At 46.3% G+C, this 20,137-nt stretch overlaps 1 protein-coding gene across 2 annotated transcripts in view; it reads left to right on the top strand.

Annotated features, from left to right (window-relative positions):
• LOC139368934 (rho GTPase-activating protein 39-like) overlaps positions 1–20,137 on the top strand; it is a 155,581-nt gene that overhangs the window by 110,635 nt on the left and 24,809 nt on the right. For both annotated transcript variants that reach the window (XM_071108436.1, XM_071108437.1), the window contains one exon: positions 950–2,342. In XM_071108436.1, coding sequence (XP_070964537.1) covers positions 950–2,342 — 1,393 coding nt within the window. The remainder of the gene's footprint in view (positions 1–949; positions 2,343–20,137) is intronic.

Genomic DNA, 20,137 nt, shown 5'->3' with positions numbered 1-20,137 from the left:
ACAGTTGTAACCTACAGTCTCATACAGGCCTCCCAGTTGTAACTTGTACAGTCTCATACCTGCCTCCCAGTTGTAACCTACAGTCTCATACCTGTCTCACAGTTGTAACCTGTACAGTCTCATACCGGCCTCCCAGTTGTAACCTACAGTCTCATACCTGCCTCCCAGTTGTAACCTACAGTCTCATACCTGCCTCCCAGTTGTAACCTACAGTCTCATACCTGCCTCCCAGTTGTAACCTACAGTCTCATACCTGCCTCCCAGTTGTAACCTACAGTCTCATACCTGCCTCCCAGTTGTAACCTACAGTCTCATACCTGCCTCCCAGTTGTAACCTACAGTCTCATACCTGCCTCCCAGTTGTAACCTACAGTCTCATACCTGCCTCCCAGTTGTAACCTACAGTCTCATACCTGCCTCCCAGTTGTAACCTACAGTCTCATACCTGCCTCCCAGTTGTAACCTACAGTCTCATACCTGCCTCCCAGTTGTAACCTACAGTCTCATACCTGCCTCCCAGTTGTAACCTACAGTCTCATACCTGCCTCCCAGTTGTAACCTACAGTCTCATACCTGCCTCCCAGTTGTAACCTACAGTCTCATACCTTTCTTCTCCTTTGCATATGAGCAAGTTGCCATTGAACAGTCAGTTATCTGTCTTGTTTACCCACCAAACAGGTCTAAGCCATTGTTTATAGTGCTGTGTGCATGTGTACATATCATACATTTTTGATCCCACATTTTTGGTGTCTTTGAGTGTGTTCTATGTACAGCAGGGAAGTCAGTCCTTTGGGTAAGGATGTGGGTACACAGACCGGTGAGCCACTGCAGCCCCTTAAAGATGTTCAGATGTTTTGTGGCCCCCACCCGCCATCAAAGTTGCCCATCCCTGATGTATAAATATTTGTATTTATTTTTCATCAAAAAATCTTCCTCTCTTCTGTTCCAGGGACCCAGGTCAAAGATGGCAGCCAGCTCCGGGATCGAAGGCAGCCATGTTGGTGAAGGTGAACAGCATTGGCAGGAACCAGTCTGTGGTGCCCACTAACACCCAGCACCTCAACACTCTCAGCCCTGGGAGCCCTGCTGTGTACCAGGTCCACTCAGACAGACCCAGCCCCAGACCCATATCCAGCCCTGCAGGCAAGATGGCTGCCCCTGTGGACCACAAGCAAGCCTTCCACCTGAAGAAGGGAGACAACGGTAACTTCGGCCTGGTGATGCCCTCCACTGGCAGCCAGGTCTACCAGACTCCACAGAGGTGTCAGGCTGGCACCCCCCAGCCCTCCTCGCCCCATTACGGTGCCACTCCGCCCATCTATGATGAACCACCCATGGAAACACCTATCTATGATGAGCCCCCGATGGAGGTGGAGGGGGCCGCCCTCCTGAATAGGTCCTCCACCCTAACCACCAGCCTGCAGAGGGTCCGCCAACCCCAGACCCAGACCCACCACCAGACCCAGCAGCAACCCAAGCTGCTTCAATACCCAGCCTCTCACCTGGCCTCCAAACACAAGAGGAATCCCTCCGCCACAGAGTACAGCCCCGCTGGACGGGAGTGCATCAAACACATGGTCAACGTGGACCCTGCCACCTGCAAGCAGAGCCCCTTATCCCATCCTATCCAGACAGAGCAGGCCCCTGCTCTAGACCCTGACCTGCCCCCCTCTCCATCCCCATGCCCAGTCGTGACCCAGCCCAGGCCCAAGGAGGTGAGCCTGGAGAAGAAGCAGTCGTGGCGTCTCCTGGAGACCAGCGTGAGGAAGAACATGGACGTCCGGCACAGCCGGCAGAACAGTGTGGCGTCCCAGGAGTACCCAGCGACGGCCGCCGTCACCCACCAGGACTCCGGCTACTCCACCGGGCCTTCGCCCAGCTTGAGGAGGAAGAACCGCCGGAGAGCCCTGGGAGGGGGGGCTGGGGGAACAGGGCAGGGCCGGCCAGGCTCAGTGGGCAGCATTGGGGAGCTCAGTGCCCTGAATGAGAAGCTGATGGCAGAGATGCGGGTGGTGGTGAGTCGATCTAACACCCTGCGTGGCAGCAAGGCCAGCCTGGACACTGAGATGTCTGACAGCTCTGTACCTCGGACCCGTTCCCCCCTGGGTTCCCCGAAGAAGTACAGGGGCCGCAGCGCCTCCCGAGAGGACATCAGCGCCAGTAACCACTCTCTGTACCGGACCGGGAGCGGGAGTACCCATGGCGACGTGCCCCTCTCGCCCCTGGCGTCGGAGGGCATGGTGCGTCAGAAACGGACCTATGAGAAGGTGGACACTCTGGAGAAGAGCATCATCAGCCAGAACAGCCTGTCCTCCTCGGAGCCCCACATGTCCCTCTCACAGGTACAGTTCAGTACAGCCCGCCTCTCAACACTGTGTACTGTATCCGGGGTTGGGAATGTTATACTTGTCTTAGCTGTGTCTTAGGCGGTCTGTGTGAAGAAAGCTCTGTACTCTCGATCTCATATGACTGGGCAGCCTGTGTGAGGAAAGCTCTGTACTCTCGATCTCATAGGACTGGGCGGTCTGTGTGAGGAAAGCTCTGTACTCTCGATCTCATATGACTGGGCGGTCTGTGTGAGGAAAGCTCTGTACTCTCGATCTCATATGACTGGGTGTGTGCTAATTAGCCTCTTTAGGTGTATTACTGCAGGTCAGCTGGAATGTCTACCACCATCCATGCCCTGGGAATTCTCTCTCCATCTCTCTCTCTGAGAGATAAAGCTGCTGCCTTTCTCCTTGCTATCTTTATAAGCAGTTCTAGGGAACAACAATTGTTCTATTTTCCTCCCGTGTTCTGTTGGAGATGTGGCAGTGTGTAGGCGATGCGAAGGGAAGGCATTGTGAGGCAGCAATCATCTCTGTCTCTCCCTGTCTTCTTTTCTCTGCGATTCACCTCCCTCTCACTTCAGCCTTCAGGAGAAAAATTGGACGCTGTCGACATCCTGTCGCCGTAGGAACAATGCAGAAGAAAGCTGCTTGTTCTCAGTTTCCTGTTGCCAGTCTGTTCCATTCCAGGAAAAGGGCCTCGGAGTGCCTTGAATCCTATTGGAGTTGTTTCTAATCACATGTTTTCCTTCCTGTAAAAGAACCAATGTCACGTTAATGCAGTGTGTGTATTGCCACCTGAGACAGCCCCAAGCCTCCTTCTCACCTTGTTTTAGAAATAGTTTATAGTGTGATTTGGGTTAGCCTAGTTGCTTGTTGTGGCTGATTAATTATAATGTTAGGCCGTGAGTTGTTTTTGTCAAAGGCTTTATCAACTCAAACCGCATCCACCCCCGCAACTAAGAGACTGGCTGCTCTGCAGGGACTCTGAACAGAACAACCTGCACATAAAAACTAAAAACACAGAACGAGGACTCCACAGGCTACACGTTTGTGGTAGACAGGAAAAATAAACATGAAACGCGCATGAGTTTTAATGGGGGCGAGCGCTCCACTCCCCCACGTGAGGTGTCGCTCAGCTTTCCAAATCCATAAGGTGGCTTTAGTCACCTCCACCAAGAAAACACTGCAAGCCTGGAGAAGATCTCCTGCAGAGAGAACGAGTGAGGAAAACACTGCAAGCCTGGAGAAGATCTCCTGCAGAGAGAACGAGTGAGGAAAACACTGAGGAAGAGAGAGATTCCATTCCGCTCTCAGCATCCATCTGTCAGGTGAGTCAGTGATCGATGTGCAAGGACTCAAAGTGCTTTGAGAGAACTGGATATAAGGATTCAGTGGGCGTGTCCGAATACCCATAAATAGTAGGCATTTGGGGTTTGCGTAAAAAAGAAAACTTTCATTTTTAAATGCTTTAAATGCCAGGATGTTGTACTCATTTCACATTTTCATGCTATTGAGGAAGATAAGCTTTCCAGACTTCCGTGTGTTTAACAACAGCTGATAATCAGCTGAGGGGACACGCTGTACCAACATGAATGAATAGCGGAAATCAACGCAATTGTGCATTAGGTGATGCGTTCTCAGTAGGATGAGCCTAGTATGTTGATATATTAGTTGCTTACTGCATTAGTTTTTACTACAAATCAGCCAGGCTAGACAATCTGGACCCTCTCTTTCTAAAATTATCTTCAGAAATTGTTGCAACCCCTATTACTAGCCTGTTCAACCTTTCTTTCGTATCGTCTGAGATTCCCAAAGATTGGAAAGCTGCCGCGGTCATCCCCCTCTTCAAAGGGGGTGACACTCTAGACCCAAACTGCTACAGACCTATATCTATCCTACCCTGTCTTTCTAAGGTCTTCGAAAGCCAAGTTAACAAACAGATTACCGACCATTTCGAATCCCACCGTACCTTCTCCGCTATGCAATCTGGTTTCAGAGCTGGTCATGGGTGCACCTCAGCCACGCTCAAGGTTCTAAACGACATCATAACCGCTATCGATAAGAGACATTACTGTGCAGCCGTATTCATCGACCTGGCCAAGGCTTTCGACTCTGTCAATCACAACATTCTTATTGGCAGACTCGACAGCCTTGGTTTCTCAAATGATTGCCTCGCCTGGTTTACCAACTACATCTCAGACAGAGTTCAGTGTGTCAAATTGGAGAGCCTGTTGTCCAGACCTCTGGCGGTCTCTATGGGGGTGCTGTTGTCCAGACCTCTGGCAGTCTCTATGGGGGTGCCACAGGGTTCAATCCTTGGGCCGACTCTCTTCTCTGTATACATCAATGATGTTGCTCTTGCTGCTGGTGATTCTCTGATACACCTCTACGCAGACGACACCATTCTGTATACTTCTGGCCCCTCTTTGGACACTGTGTTAACTAACCTCCAGACGAGCTTCAATGCCATACAACTCTCCTTCTGTGGCCTCCAACTGCTCTTAAATGCAAGTAAAACTAAATGCATGCTCTTCAACCGATCGCTGCCCGCATCACTCGCCCGTCCAGCATCACTACTCTGGACGGCTCTGACTTAGAATACGTGGACAACTACAAACACCTAGGTGTCTGGTTAGACTGTAAACTCTCCTTCCAGACTCAGATTAAGCATCTCCAATCCAAAATTAAATCTAGAATCGGCTTCCCATATCACAACAAAGTATCCTTCACTCATGCTGCCAAACATACCCTCATAAAACTGACCATCCTACCGATCCTCGACTTCGGCGATGTCATCTATAAAATAGCCTCCACCACTCTACTCAACAAACTGGATGCAGTCTATCACAGTGCCATCCGTTTTGTCACCAAAGCCCCATACACTACCCACCATTGCGACCTGTACGCTCTCGTTAACTGGCCCTCGCTTCACACTCATCGCCAAACCCACTGGCTACAGGTTATCTACAAGTCTCTGCTAGGTAAAGCCCCGCCTTATCTCAGCTCACTGGTCACCATAGCAGCACCCACCTGTAGCACGCGCTCCAGCAGGTATATCTCACTGGTCACCCCCAAAGCCAATTCCTCCTTCGGTCGTCTTTCCTTCCAGTTCTCTGCTGCCAATGAATGGAACGAACTGCAAAAAACTCTGAAGCTGGAGACTCATATCTCCCTCACTAGCTTCAAGTGCCAGCTGTCAGAGCAGCTCATAGATCACTGCACCTGTACATAGCCCATCTGTAAACAGCCCATCTATCTACCTACCTCATCCCCATACTGTATTTATTTATTTATCTTGCTCCTTTGCACCCCAGTATCTCTACTTGCACATTCCTCTTCTGCCGATCTACCATTCCAGTGTTTAATTGCTATATTGTAATTATTTCGCCACCATGGCCTATTTATTTCCTTAACCTACCTCATTTGCACTCACTGTATATAGACTTTTTGTTTTCTTTTGTTCTACTGTATTATTGACTGTATGTTTTGTTTATTCCATGTGTAACTCTGTGTTGTTGTATGTGTCGAATTGCTATGCTTTATCTTGGCCAGGTCGCAGTTGCAAATGAGAACTTGTTCTCAACTAGCCTACCTGGTTAAATAAAGGTGTTCTCAACTAGCCTACCTGGTTAAATAAAGGTGTTCTCAACTAGCCTACCTGGTTAAATAAAGGTGTTCTCAACTAGCCTACCTGGTTAAATAAAGGTGTTCTCAACTAGCCTACCTGGTTAAATAAAGGTGTTCTCAACTAGCCTACCTGGTTAAATAAAGGTGTTCTCAACTAGCCTACCTGGTTAAATAAAGGTGTTCTCAACTAGCCTACCTGGTTAAATAAAGGTGTTCTCAACTAGCCTACCTGGTTAAATAAAGGTGTTCTCAACTGGCCTACCTGGTTAAATAAAGGTGTTCTCAACTGGCCTACCTGGTTAAATAAAGGTGTTCTCAACTGGCCTACCTGGTTAAATAAAGGTGTTCTCAACTGGCCTACCTGGTTAAATAAAGGTGTTCTCAACTAGCCTACCTGGTTAAATAAAGGTGTTCTCAACTAGCCTACCTGGTTAAATAAAGGTGTTCTCAACTGGCCTACCTGGTTAAATAAAGGTGTTCTCAACTGGCCTACCTGGTTAAATAAAGGATAAAGGTGTTCTCAACTAGCCTACCTGGTTAAATAAAGGTGTTCTCAACTAGCCTACCTGGTTAAATAAAGGTGTTCTCAACTAGCCTACCTGGTTAAATAAAGGTGTTCTCAACTAGCCTACCTGGTTAAATAAAGGTGTTCTCAACTAGCCTACCTGGTTAAATAAAGGTGTTCTCAACTGGCCTACCTGGTTAAATAAAGGTGTTCTCAACTGGCCTACCTGGTTAAATGAAGGTGTTCTCAACTGGCCTACCTGGTTAAATAAAGGTGTTCTCAACTGGCCTACCTGGTTAAATAAAGGTGTTCTCAACTGGCCTACCTGGTTAAATAAAGGTGTTCTCAACTGGCCTACCTGGTTAAATAAAGGTGTTCTCAACTGGCCTACCTGGTTAAATAAAGGTGTTCTCAACTGGCCTACCTGGTTAAATAAAGGTGTTCTCAACTGGCCTACCTGGTTAAATAAAGGTGTTCTCAACTAGCCTACCTGGTTAAATAAAGGTGTTCTCAACTAGCCTACCTGGTTAAATAAAGGTGTTCTCAACTGGCCTACCTGGTTAAATAAAGGTGTTCTCAACTAGCCTACCTGGTTAAATAAAGGTGTTCTCAACTGGCCTACCTGGTTAAATAAAGGTGTTCTCAACTGGCCTACCTGGTTAAATAAAGGTGTTCTCAACCGGCCTACCTGGTTAAATAAAGGTGTTCTCAACCGGCCTACCTGGTTAAATAAAGGTGTTCTCAACCGGCCTACCTGGTTAAATAAAGGTGTTCTCAACCGGCCTACCTGGTTAAATAAAGGTGTTCTCAACCGGCCTACCTGGTTAAATAAAGGTGTTCTCAACCGGCCTACCTGGTTAAATAAAGGTGTTCTCAACCGGCCTACCTGGTTAAATAAAGGTGTTCTCAACCGGCCTACCTGGTTAAATAAAGGTGTTCTCAACCGGCCTACCTGGTTAAATAAAGGTGTTCTCAACCGGCCTACCTGGTTAAATAAAGGTGTTCTCAACCGGCCTAACCTGGTTAAATAAAGGTGTTCTCAACTGGCCTACCTGGTTAAATAAAGGTGTTCTCAACTGGCCTACCTGGTTAAATAAAGGTGTTCTCAACTGGCCTACCTGGTTAAATAAAGGTGTTCTCAACTGGCCTACCTGGTTAAATAAAGGTGTTCTCAACTGGCCTACCTGGTTAAATAAAGGTGTTCTCAACTGGCCTAACCTGGTTAAATAAAGGTGTTCTCAACTAGCCTACCTGGTTAAATAAAGGTGTTCTCAACTAGCCTACCTGGTTAAATAAAGGTGTTCTCAACTAGCCTACCTGGTTAAATAAAGGTGTTCTCAACTAGCCTACCTGGTTAAATAAAGGTGTTCTCAACTAGCCTACCTGGTTAAATAAAGGTGTTCTCAACTAGCCTACCTGGTTAAATAAAGGTGTTCTCAACTGGCCTACCTGGTTAAATAAAGGTGTTCTCAACTGGCCTACCTGGTTAAATAAAGGTGTTCTCAACCGGCCTACCTGGTTAAATAAAGGTGTTCTCAACCGGCCTACCTGGTTAAATAAAGGTGTTCTCAACCGGCCTACCTGGTTAAATAAAGGTGTTCTCAACCGGCCTACCTGGTTAAATAAAGGTGTTCTCAACCGGCCTACCTGGTTAAATAAAGGTGTTCTCAACCGGCCTACCTGGTTAAATAAAGGTGTTCTCAACCGGCCTACCTGGTTAAATAAAGGTGTTCTCAACCGGCCTACCTGGTTAAATAAAGGTGTTCTCAACCGGCCTACCTGGTTAAATAAAGGTGTTCTCAACCGGCCTACCTGGTTAAATAAAGGTGTTCTCAACCGGCCTACCTGGTTAAATAAAGGTGTTCTCAACCGGCCTACCTGGTTAAATAAAGGTGTTCTCAACCGGCCTACCTGGTTAAATAAAGGTGTTCTCAACCGGCCTACCTGGTTAAATAAAGGTGTTCTCAACCGGCCTACCTGGTTAAATAAAGGTGTTCTCAACCGGCCTACCTGGTTAAATAAAGGTGTTCTCAACCGGCCTACCTGGTTAAATAAAGGTGTTCTCAACCAGCCTACCTGGTTAAATAAAGGTGTTCTCAACTAGCCTACCTGGTTAAATAAAGGTGTTCTCAACTAGCCTACCTGGTTAAATAAAGGTGTTCTCAACTAGCCTACCTGGTTAAATAAAGGTGTTCTCAACTAGCCTACCTGGTTAAATAAAGGTGTTCTCAACTGGCCTACCTGGTTAAATAAAGGTGTTCTCAACTGGCCTACCTGGTTAAATAAAGGTGTTCTCAACTGGCCTACCTGGTTAAATAAAGGATAAAGGTGTTCTCAACTAGCCTACCTGGTTAAATAAAGGTGTTCTCAACTAGCCTACCTGGTTAAATAAAGGTGTTCTCAACTAGCCTACCTGGTTAAATAAAGGTGTTCTCAACTGGCCTACCTGGTTAAATAAAGGTGTTCTCAACTGGCCTACCTGGTTAAATAAAGGTGTTCTCAACTGGCCTACCTGGTTAAATGAAGGTGTTCTCAACTGGCCTACCTGGTTAAATAAAGGTGTTCTCAACTGGCCTACCTGGTTAAATAAAGGTGTTCTCAACTGGCCTACCTGGTTAAATAAAGGTGTTCTCAACTAGCCTACCTGGTTAAATAAAGGTGTTCTCAACTGGCCTACCTGGTTAAATAAAGGTGTTCTCAACTAGCCTACCTGGTTAAATAAAGGTGTTCTCAACTAGCCTACCTGGTTAAATAAAGGTGTTCTCAACTGGCCTACCTGGTTAAATAAAGGTGTTCTCAACTAGACTACCTGGTTAAATAAAGGTGTTCTCAACTGGCCTACCTGGTTAAATAAAGGTGTTCTCAACCGGCCTACCTGGTTAAATAAAGGTGTTCTCAACCGGCCTACCTGGTTAAATAAAGGTGTTCTCAACCGGCCTACCTGGTTAAATAAAGGTGTTCTCAACCGGCCTACCTGGTTAAATAAAGGTGTTCTCAACCGGCCTACCTGGTTAAATAAAGGTGTTCTCAACCGGCCTACCTGGTTAAATAAAGGTGTTCTCAACCGGCCTACCTGGTTAAATAAAGGTGTTCTCAACCGGCCTACCTGGTTAAATAAAGGTGTTCTCAACCGGCCTACCTGGTTAAATAAAGGTGTTCTCAACCGGCCTACCTGGTTAAATAAAGGTGTTCTCAACCGGCCTACCTGGTTAAATAAAGGTGTTCTCAACCGGCCTACCTGGTTAAATAAAGGTGTTCTCAACCAGCCTACCTGGTTAAATAAAGGTGTTCTCAACCAGCCTACCTGGTTAAATAAAGGTGTTCTCAACTAGCCTACCTGGTTAAATAAAGGTGTTCTCAACTATTCTACCTGGTTAAATAAAGGTGTTCTCAACTGGCCTACCTGGTTAAATAAAGGTGTTCTCAACTGGCCTACCTGGTTAAATAAAGGTGTTCTCAACTGGCCTAACCTGGTTAAATAAAGGTGTTCTCAACTGGCCTACCTGGTTAAATAAAGGTGTTCTCAACTAGCCTACCTGGTTAAATAAAGGTGTTCTCAACTAGCCTACCTGGTTAAATAAAGGTGTTCTCAACTAGCCTACCTGGTTAAATAAAGGTGTTCTCAACTAGCCTACCTGGTTAAATAAAGGTGTTCTCAACTGGCTTACCTGGTTAAATAAAGGTGTTCTCAACCGGCCTACCTGGTTAAATAAAGGTGTTCTCAACCAGCCTACCTGGTTAAATAAAGGTGTTCTCAACCAGCCTACCTGGTTAAATAAAGGTGTTCTCAACTAGCCTACCTGGTTAAATAAAGGTGTTCTCAACTATTCTACCTGGTTAAATAAAGGTGTTCTCAACTGGCCTACCTGGTTAAATAAAGGTGTTCTCAACTGGCCTACCTGGTTAAATAAAGGTGTTCTCAACTGGCCTAACCTGGTTAAATAAAGGTGTTCTCAACTGGCCTACCTGGTTAAATAAAGGTGTTCTCAACTAGCCTACCTGGTTAAATAAAGGTGTTCTCAACTAGCCTACCTGGTTAAATAAAGGTGTTCTCAACTAGCCTACCTGGTTAAATAAAGGTGTTCTCAACTAGCCTACCTGGTTAAATAAAGGTGTTCTCAACTGGCTTACCTGGTTAAATAAAGGTGTTCTCAACCGGCCTACCTGGTTAAATAAAGGTGTTCTCAACCGGCCTACCTGGTTAAATAAAGGTGTTCTCAACCGGCCTACCTGGTTAAATAAAGGTGTTCTCAACCGGCCTACCTGGTTAAATAAAGGTGTTCTCAACCGGCCTACCTGGTTAAATAAAGGTGTTCTCAACCGGCCTACCTGGTTAAATAAAGGTGTTCTCAACCGGCCTACCTGGTTAAATAAAGGTGTTCTCAACCGGCCTACCTGGTTAAATAAAGGTGTTCTCAACCGGCCTACCTGGTTAAATAAAGGTGTTCTCAACCGGCCTACCTGGTTAAATAAAGGTGTTCTCAACCGGCCTACCTGGTTAAATAAAGGTGTTCTCAACCGGCCTACCTGGTTAAATAAAGGTGTTCTCAACCGGCCTACCTGGTTAAATAAAGGTGTTCTCAACCGGCCTACCTGGTTAAATAAAGGTGTTCTCAACCAGCCTACCTGGTTAAATAAAGGTGTTCTCAACTAGCCTACCTGGTTAAATAAAGGTGTTCTCAACTAGCCTACCTGGTTAAATAAAGGTGTTCTCAACTAGCCTACCTGGTTAAATAAAGGTGTTCTCAACTGGCCTAACCTGGTTAAATAAAGGTGTTCTCAACTAGCCTACCTGGTTAAATAAAGGTGTTCTCAACTAGCCTACCTGGTTAAATAAAGGTGTTCTCAACTAGCCTACCTGGTTAAATAAAGGTGTTCTCAACTGGCCTAACCTGGTTAAATAAAGGTGTTCTCAACTGGCCTACCTGGTTAAATAAAGGTGTTCTCAACTAGCCTACCTGGTTAAATAAAGGTGTTCTCAACTAGCCTACCTGGTTAAATAAAGGTGTTCTCAACTAGCCTACCTGGTTAAATAAAGGTGTTCTCAACTAGCCTACCTGGTTAAATAAAGGTGTTCTCAACTAGCCTACCTGGTTAAATAAAGGTGTTCTCAACTGGCCTAACCTGGTTAAATAAAGGTGTTCTCAACTAGCCTACCTGGTTAAATAAAGGTGTTCTCAACTAGCCTACCTGGTTAAATAAAGGTGTTCTCAACTAGCCTACCTGGTTAAATAAAGGTGTTCTCAACTAGCCTACCTGGTTAAATAAAGGTGTTCTCAACTGGCCTAACCTGGTTAAATAAAGGTGTTCTCAACTGGCCTACCTGGTTAAATAAAGGTGTTCTCAACTGGCCTAACCTGGTTAAATAAAGGTGTTCTCAACTGGCCTACCTGGTTAAATAAAGGTGTTCTCAACTAGCCTACCTGGTTAAATAAAGGTGTTCTCAACTAGCCTACCTGGTTAAATAAAGGTGTTCTCAACTAGCCTACCTGGTTAAATAAAGGTGTTCTCAACTAGCCTACCTGGTTAAATAAAGGTGTTCTCAACTGGCTTACCTGGTTAAATAAAGGTGTTCTCAACCGGCCTACCTGGTTAAATAAAGGTGTTCTCAACCGGCCTACCTGGTTAAATAAAGGTGTTCTCAACCGGCCTACCTGGTTAAATAAAGGTGTTCTCAACCGGCCTACCTGGTTAAATAAAGGTGTTCTCAACCGGCCTACCTGGTTAAATAAAGGTGTTCTCAACCGGCCTACCTGGTTAAATAAAGGTGTTCTCAACCGGCCTACCTGGTTAAATAAAGGTGTTCTCAACCGGCCTACCTGGTTAAATAAAGGTGTTCTCAACCGGCCTACCTGGTTAAATAAAGGTGTTCTCAACCGGCCTACCTGGTTAAATAAAGGTGTTCTCAACCGGCCTACCTGGTTAAATAAAGGTGTTCTCAACCGGCCTACCTGGTTAAATAAAGGTGTTCTCAACCGGCCTACCTGGTTAAATAAAGGTGTTCTCAACCGGCCTACCTGGTTAAATAAAGGTGTTCTCAACCAGCCTACCTGGTTAAATAAAGGTGTTCTCAACTAGCCTACCTGGTTAAATAAAGGTGTTCTCAACTAGCCTACCTGGTTAAATAAAGGTGTTCTCAACTAGCCTACCTGGTTAAATAAAGGTGTTCTCAACTGGCCTAACCTGGTTAAATAAAGGTGTTCTCAACTAGCCTACCTGGTTAAATAAAGGTGTTCTCAACTAGCCTACCTGGTTAAATAAAGGTGTTCTCAACTAGCCTACCTGGTTAAATAAAGGTGTTCTCAACTGGCCTAACCTGGTTAAATAAAGGTGTTCTCAACTGGCCTACCTGGTTAAATAAAGGTGTTCTCAACTAGCCTACCTGGTTAAATAAAGGTGTTCTCAACTAGCCTACCTGGTTAAATAAAGGTGTTCTCAACTAGCCTACCTGGTTAAATAAAGGTGTTCTCAACTAGCCTACCTGGTTAAATAAAGGTGTTCTCAACTAGCCTACCTGGTTAAATAAAGGTGTTCTCAACTGGCCTAACCTGGTTAAATAAAGGTGTTCTCAACTAGCCTACCTGGTTAAATAAAGGTGTTCTCAACTAGCCTACCTGGTTAAATAAAGGTGTTCTCAACTAGCCTACCTGGTTAAATAAAGGTGTTCTCAACTAGCCTACCTGGTTAAATAAAGGTGTTCTCAACTGGCCTAACCTGGTTAAATAAAGGTGTTCTCAACTGGCCTACCTGGTTAAATAAAGGTGTTCTCAACTAGCCTACCTGGTTAAATAAAGGTGTTCTCAACTAGCCTACCTGGTTAAATAAAGGTGTTCTCAACTAGCCTACCTGGTTAAATAAAGGTGTTCTCAACTAGCCTACCTGGTTAAATAAAGGTGTTCTCAACTAGCCTACCTGGTTAAATAAAGGTGTTCTCAACCGGCCTACCTGGTTAAATAAAGGTGTTCTCAACCGGCCTACCTGGTTAAATAAAGGTGTTCTCAACCGGCCTACCTGGTTAAATAAAGGTGTTCTCAACCGGCCTACCTGGTTAAATAAAGGTGTTCTCAACCGGCCTACCTGGTTAAATAAAGGTGTTCTCAACCGGCCTACCTGGGTAAATAAAGGTGTTCTCAACTGGCCTACCTGGTTAAATAAAGGTGTTCTCAACTGGCCTACCTGGTTAAATAAAGGTGTTCTCAACCGGCCTACCTGGTTAAATAAAGGTGTTCTCAACTGGCCTACCTGGTTAAATAAAGGTGTTCTCAACTAGCCTACACTTTACTCAACTGGAGAATTCTCTAACCTCTACTCTGAAACATACATTGGACTGAACTTTTCAATAAAACACACCCTCACTTTTTATACTGTCTGGACAAACTTAATAGAATTGTTGGTCTCATTCCAGGACTATTTCCATTGTTTAAAGGGAAAAAGCGATCTCTGTTTTTGGCAGTAGAAATAAGAACAATCCCTTTTCATTTTTTTGGAAGGGTGGGGTTTCAGACAATGGAGATTTGGGGATGAGGATTGGGGAGAAGGGCTCCAGGCAGTCCTACTCCCCACCTGTATGTTTCCTGGATGGGAGGAACAGAGTAGCCCCAGTCCAGTCAGGAACAGAGTAGTCCCAGTCTAGTCAGGAACAGAGTAGTCCCAGTCCAGAGTAGTCCCAGTCCAGAATAGTCCCTGTCCAGTCAGGAACAGAGTAGTCCCAGTCCAGTCAGGAACAGAGTAGTCCCAGTCCAGTCAGGAACAGAGTAGTCCCAGTCCAGTCAGGAACAGAGTAGTCCCTGTCCAGCTCTGCAACTATTACAAAAGCACCAGAGTGTTACATATAAAAACGCTGTACTCTCTGGATCACTGGGTATAATGTGTTGGAACTGGATCACTGGGTATAATGTGTTGGAACTGGATCACTGGGTATAATGTGTTGGAACTGGATCACTGGGTATAATGTGTTGGAACTGGATCACTGGGTATAATGTGTTGGAACTGGATCACTGGGTATAATGTGTTGGAATTGGATCACATCCATTCTGGATGTACAGTACTTCTACTTCTAAATTGTAGACTCTCCTTGAGGACTTTTACTGGGTATGAGTGTACTTATGTCTCGGGGTAGTAAATGTCCAATCAGAGGTTGAGTTACTGACTGTTATTGACAGCGAAAGCCATCTTGAATGGCCTCAAATCCTCAGAGCTGATATCAGTTTTGCCTTGTGGATGTATGCGTGGTCCGTGGTGTGCATTTATCATGTACTCAAATGTGCTCCTATATGAAACGCCTACCTTATGGAGATGAATACTCCAGGCACAGGTTGAAATACATTGGGGCAGAGTCGTTTCACTGTTCATTGTCTGATCTGTAGGAGAGTAACTTGGCAGAAGCTGCCTATGCTCTGCAAGGAGACTGGGGCTGAGGCTGTGTGTGGGTTGAAATGGCCTGACTGAAATGTGGTTCAGGCCCTCAGAAGCCATATCATTCACTGCAGTATATGAACACCCATGGAAATTACTCTTCCAAAGGCCTTCAGCAAAAAGGCCCGTCTGAAATTGAAAAATGAAGGGTGTCCTTAATAACCAGACATCAGCAATTAGCAGGGTCTGTAATAGTGCTTATTTTATCAAACCATAATATAAAAACTAACACCATTAATCAGGATTTATTTGAACACACTTTTTGGGCAATGTGGCGTTAAGAGTCTGTATTTTTGTCGTAACTTTGCCATTCTCTCTTGTCTGTGAGACCTGCCACTGTCGCTGGCTGGATGTGTCTGTTTTGAAGGTACCCCAGCCATTCAGATTCAGGAAACGTTAATGTCCTCAAAGAGGTCATTCATCTTGCAGCAGTCATAAAACATATAACATGCAACTTCAATTAGCACTGAGGTGTGACGTGAGAGGTGTCAAAGCCCTTGAGCCCAACAATGGCAGGAGAGTTTCGCAGCCCACCCCAACCAAACACAGACCTTTGAAGCCCCCTCCCGCTGTTCAGATGTCATTACAACACACTACCCTCTGGATGTAGAAAATGACAAGGCACAAAAAGAGTACAAAAAAAGCTCCTTATGGAATATCAAGAGACACTTTTTTTGCTGACTATTGTAAAAATGGGAACATAAACAACTTAATATTCCACACAGACCATCCCCTGGCATGGTGCAGTGCTATATTAACACACTATACCTCTTTTAAGAGGGGAGGTGTTAGCGATAGGTGGAAACTCGGGATACTAGAAAATGAGGACTCTTGAGTCAGCCAATGTCAACCTGTACAAGTCTAGAACAGAACCGAGTGCTGGAGGAGAAGGAGGGAATGATGACATGTGACAAACCATTAGAGAACTGGCCACCCCTTCAGAGAAGCCAGCAGAACTACTCACCTCAGCTCCTGACAAAAGTCTCGACAAAACAGCAGAACAGTCCACCCCAGACCCTGACCATAGCCTTGACATCACAGCAGAACAGACAAATGAAGAACCCCAAGCCACCCTGATAGCCCTCCTGACAACCCCCCCACACCCATTGAGAAAATATACAAGCCACAGATTGTACTCCTTATGCACTCAAACGGGAAATATATATATACAAGAAAATGTACTTTTTCCCAAACACACAGTGTCTAAACTCTGGTGTCCAAACACCCAGCGCGCTCTAGACCTTCTGTCTGAGGACCAACTAGGGTCACCCAGCCACATAATAATACACACAGGCACAAACGACCTGAGAACACAGCAGAAAACACTTTTTTTGCTGACTATTGTAAAAATGGGAACATAAACAACTTAATATTCCACACAGACCATCCCCTGGCATGGTGCAGTGCTATATTAACACACTATACCTCTTTTAAGAGGGGAGGTGTTAGCGATAGGTGGAAACTCGGGATACTAGAAAATGAGGACTCTTGAGTCAGCCAATGTCAACCTGTACAAGTCTAGAACAGAACCGAGTGCTGGAGGAGAAGGAGGGAATGATGACATGTGACAAACCATTAGAGAACTGGCCACCCCTTCAGAGAAGCCAGCAGAACTACTCACCTCAGCTCCTGACAAAAGTCTCGACAAAACAGCAGAACAGTCCACCCCAGACCCTGACCATAGCCTTGACATCACAGCAGAACAGACAAATGAAGAACCCCAAGCCACCCTGATAGCCCTCCTGACAACCCCCCCACACCCATTGAGAAAATATACAAGCCACAGATTGTACTCCTTATGCACTCAAACGGGAAATATATATATACAAGAAAATGTACTTTTTCCCAAACACACAGTGTCTAAACTCTGGTGTCCAAACACCCAGCGCGCTCTAGACCTTCTGTCTGAGGACCAACTAGGGTCACCCAGCCACATAATAATACACACAGGCACAAACGACCTGAGAACACAGCAGAAAAGGGTGGCCACAGCACTGAAGGGAGTGATTGAAAAAGCTTCTTCTACTTTCCCCAACGCACAAGTGGTTATCTCCACCCTGCTACCACGAAAAGACTTCCACCCTGCTACCACGAAAAGACTTCCACCCTGCTACCACGAAAAGACTTCCACCCTGCTACCACGAAAAGACTTCCACCCTGCTACCACGAAAAGACTTCCACCCTGCTACCACGAAAAGACTTCCACCCAGCTACCACGAAAAGACTTCCACCCTGCTACCACGAAAAGACTTCCACCCTGCTACCACGAAAAGACTTCCACCCTGCTACCACGAAAAGACTTCCACCCTGCTACCACGAAAAGACTTCCACCCTGCTACCACGAAAAGACTTCCACCCTGCTACCACGAAAAGACTTCCACCCTGCTACCACGAAAAGACTTCCACCCTGCTACCACGAAAAGACTTCCACCCTGCTACCACGAAAAGACTTCCACCCTGCTACCACAAAGACTTCCACCCTGCTACCACGAAAAGACTTCCACCCTGCTACCACAAAAAGACTTCCACCCTGCTACCACGAAAAGACTTCCACTCTGCTACCACGAAAAGACTTCCACCCTGCTACCACGAAAAGACTTCCACCCTGCTACCACGAAAAGACTTCCACCCTGCTACCACGAAAAGACTTCCACCCTGCTACCACGAAAAGACTTCCACCCAGCTACCACGAAAAGACTTCCACCCTGCTACCACGAAAAGACTTCCACCCTGCTACCACGAAAAGACTTCCACCCTGCTACCACGAAAAGACTTCCACCCTGCTACCACAAAAAGACTTCCACCCTGCTACCACGAAAAGACCTCCACCCAGCTACCACGAAAAGACTTCCACCCTGCTACCACGAAAAGACTTCCACCCTGCTACCACAAAAATACTTCCACCCTGCTACCATGAAAAGACTTCCACCCTGCTACCATACAGTGGGTAAACAAAAATATTTTCCGCGACTGTGCCTCAAAGCCCAGTCAGTAATGTCTACCTGGCCCACCACTCCACCCTGGACTTGAACAGCCTTTATGACCAGTAATGTCTACCTGGCCCACCACTCCACCCTGGACTTGAACAGCCTTTATGACCAGTAATGTCTACCTGGCCCACCACTCCACCCTGGACTTGAACAGCCTTTATGACCAGTAATGTCTACCTGGCCCACCACTCCACCCTGGACTTGAACAGCCTTTATGACCAGTAATGTCTACCTGGCCCACCACTCCACCCTGGACTTGAACAGCCTTTATGACCAGTAATGTCTACCTGGCCCACCACTCCACCCTGGACTTGAACAGCCTTTATGACCTGTAATGTCTACCTGGCCCACCACTCCACCCTGGACTTGAACAGCCTTTATGACCAGTAATGTCTACCTGGCCCACCACTCCACCCTGGACTTGAACAGCCTTTATGACCAGTAATGTCTACCTGGCCCACCACTCCACCCTGGACTTGAACAGCCTTTATGACCAGTAATGTCTACCTGGCCCACCACTCCACCCTGGACTTGAACAGCCTTTATGACCAGTAATGTCTACCTGGCCCACCACTCCACCCTGGACTTGAACAGCCTTTATGACCAGTAATGTCTACCTGGCCCACCACTCCACCCTGGACTTGAACAGCCTTTATGACCAGTAATGTCTACCTGGCCCACCACTCCACCCTGGACTTGAACAGCCTTTATGACCAGTAATGTCTACCTGGCCCACCACTCCACCCTGGACTTGAACAGCCTTTATGACCAGTAATGTCTACCTGGCCCACCACTCCACCCTGGACTTGAACAGCCTTTATGACCAAGTCCACCTACACAGCAGCAGTGCCCACCTTTGCCCAGACACTAAAGGCCCTCAACCGCTGCCCCAGCACCTCAGTGTCAACAGACACTCCACCCCAGACCAGTCGAGACACTCTCCCAGACCTGCGGGAGCCCCCCCCCGCCGAGAGGACCTACATCCAGACCACAGCACCACCAGCCACATCCACACCCCCACCCCAACCAATCAACACCCCCCCCCCCTCAACCATGCCCACACACCATTTAGAACACCTCAGATCAGACCTATGCCCCTCCTGCCCACCCCATACCCCCCACTCCCGCAAAGAGGGCCTCAACATGGATGTCACACATACGCCCAGGCCGTGAGCAGGCAAACAGGGCCAACCCCCACTCTTACACTAGCCCAAGTCGATGGCATGTACCAGAAGCTCAGCAGGCTCTGCTCACACTTACTGGCCTGAAGCCAAACCACACGACTAACATTGGACACTTTATGGAACACAAAGCCATCACTAACTCATCCTGGAATATCCAAGGCCTGAGGTCATCTGCCTTTGGCTTAAAGAGCAGGAACCTGGACTTCACCAAAGAAATCAGAAATTCAGACTGTCACCCTACAAGAAACATAGTTTAGAGGAGATGGACTCACTGGTTTCCCTCTAGGTGACAGAGAGCTGGTAGTCCCATCCACCAAACTACCAGGTGTGAAACAGGGAAGGGACTAACTCACGCTATTAAATTAATCAAAACAGGGACATTTTTCATCTGGCTAGAAATTCAAAAGGAAATGATCTTAACAGAGACAAATGTCCTCATGTGTGCTACCTATATCCCCCCACTAGAATCCCCATACTTTAATGAAGACAGCTTCTCCATCCTGGAGGGGAAAATCAATAATTTCCAGGCCTAGGGACATGTACTAGTCTGTGGTGACCTAAATGCCAGAACTGGACAAGAACCTGACACCCTCAGCACACAGGGGGACAACCACCTGCCTGGAGGTGACAGCATTCCCTCCCCAATATGCCCCCCTAGACACAACTATGACAACATTACCAACAAAAACGGGTCACAACTCCTGCAGCTCCGTCACATGCTGGGTATGTACATAGTGAATGGTAGACTCCGAGGGGACTCCTATAGTGGGTACATGGCAGTAGTACTGTAGATTACTTTATCACTGACCTCAACCCAGAGTCTCTCAGAGCGTTCACAGTCAGCCCACTGACACCCCTATCAGACCAGAGCAAAATCACAGTACTTAAACAGAGCAATACTCAATCATCAAAGCCAAAGGAACTGAATAATATCAAGAAATGCTATAGATGGAAGGAAAGGAGTGTGGAAACCTACCAAAAAATAATTAGGCAACAACTAATTCAGTCCCTTTTAGACAATTTCCTGGACAAAACGTTTCACTGTAATAGTGAAGGTGTAAACTTGGCAGTTTCTCAGCTTCCCTA

This window comes from Oncorhynchus clarkii, chromosome 16 (assembly GCF_045791955.1).
Source record: "Oncorhynchus clarkii lewisi isolate Uvic-CL-2024 chromosome 16, UVic_Ocla_1.0, whole genome shotgun sequence".
Taxonomy (NCBI): Eukaryota; Metazoa; Chordata; class Actinopteri; order Salmoniformes; family Salmonidae; genus Oncorhynchus; species Oncorhynchus clarkii.
The sequence above is the reverse complement of the archived record's forward strand: the minus strand, read 5'-3'. Positions and strand labels throughout refer to the sequence as shown.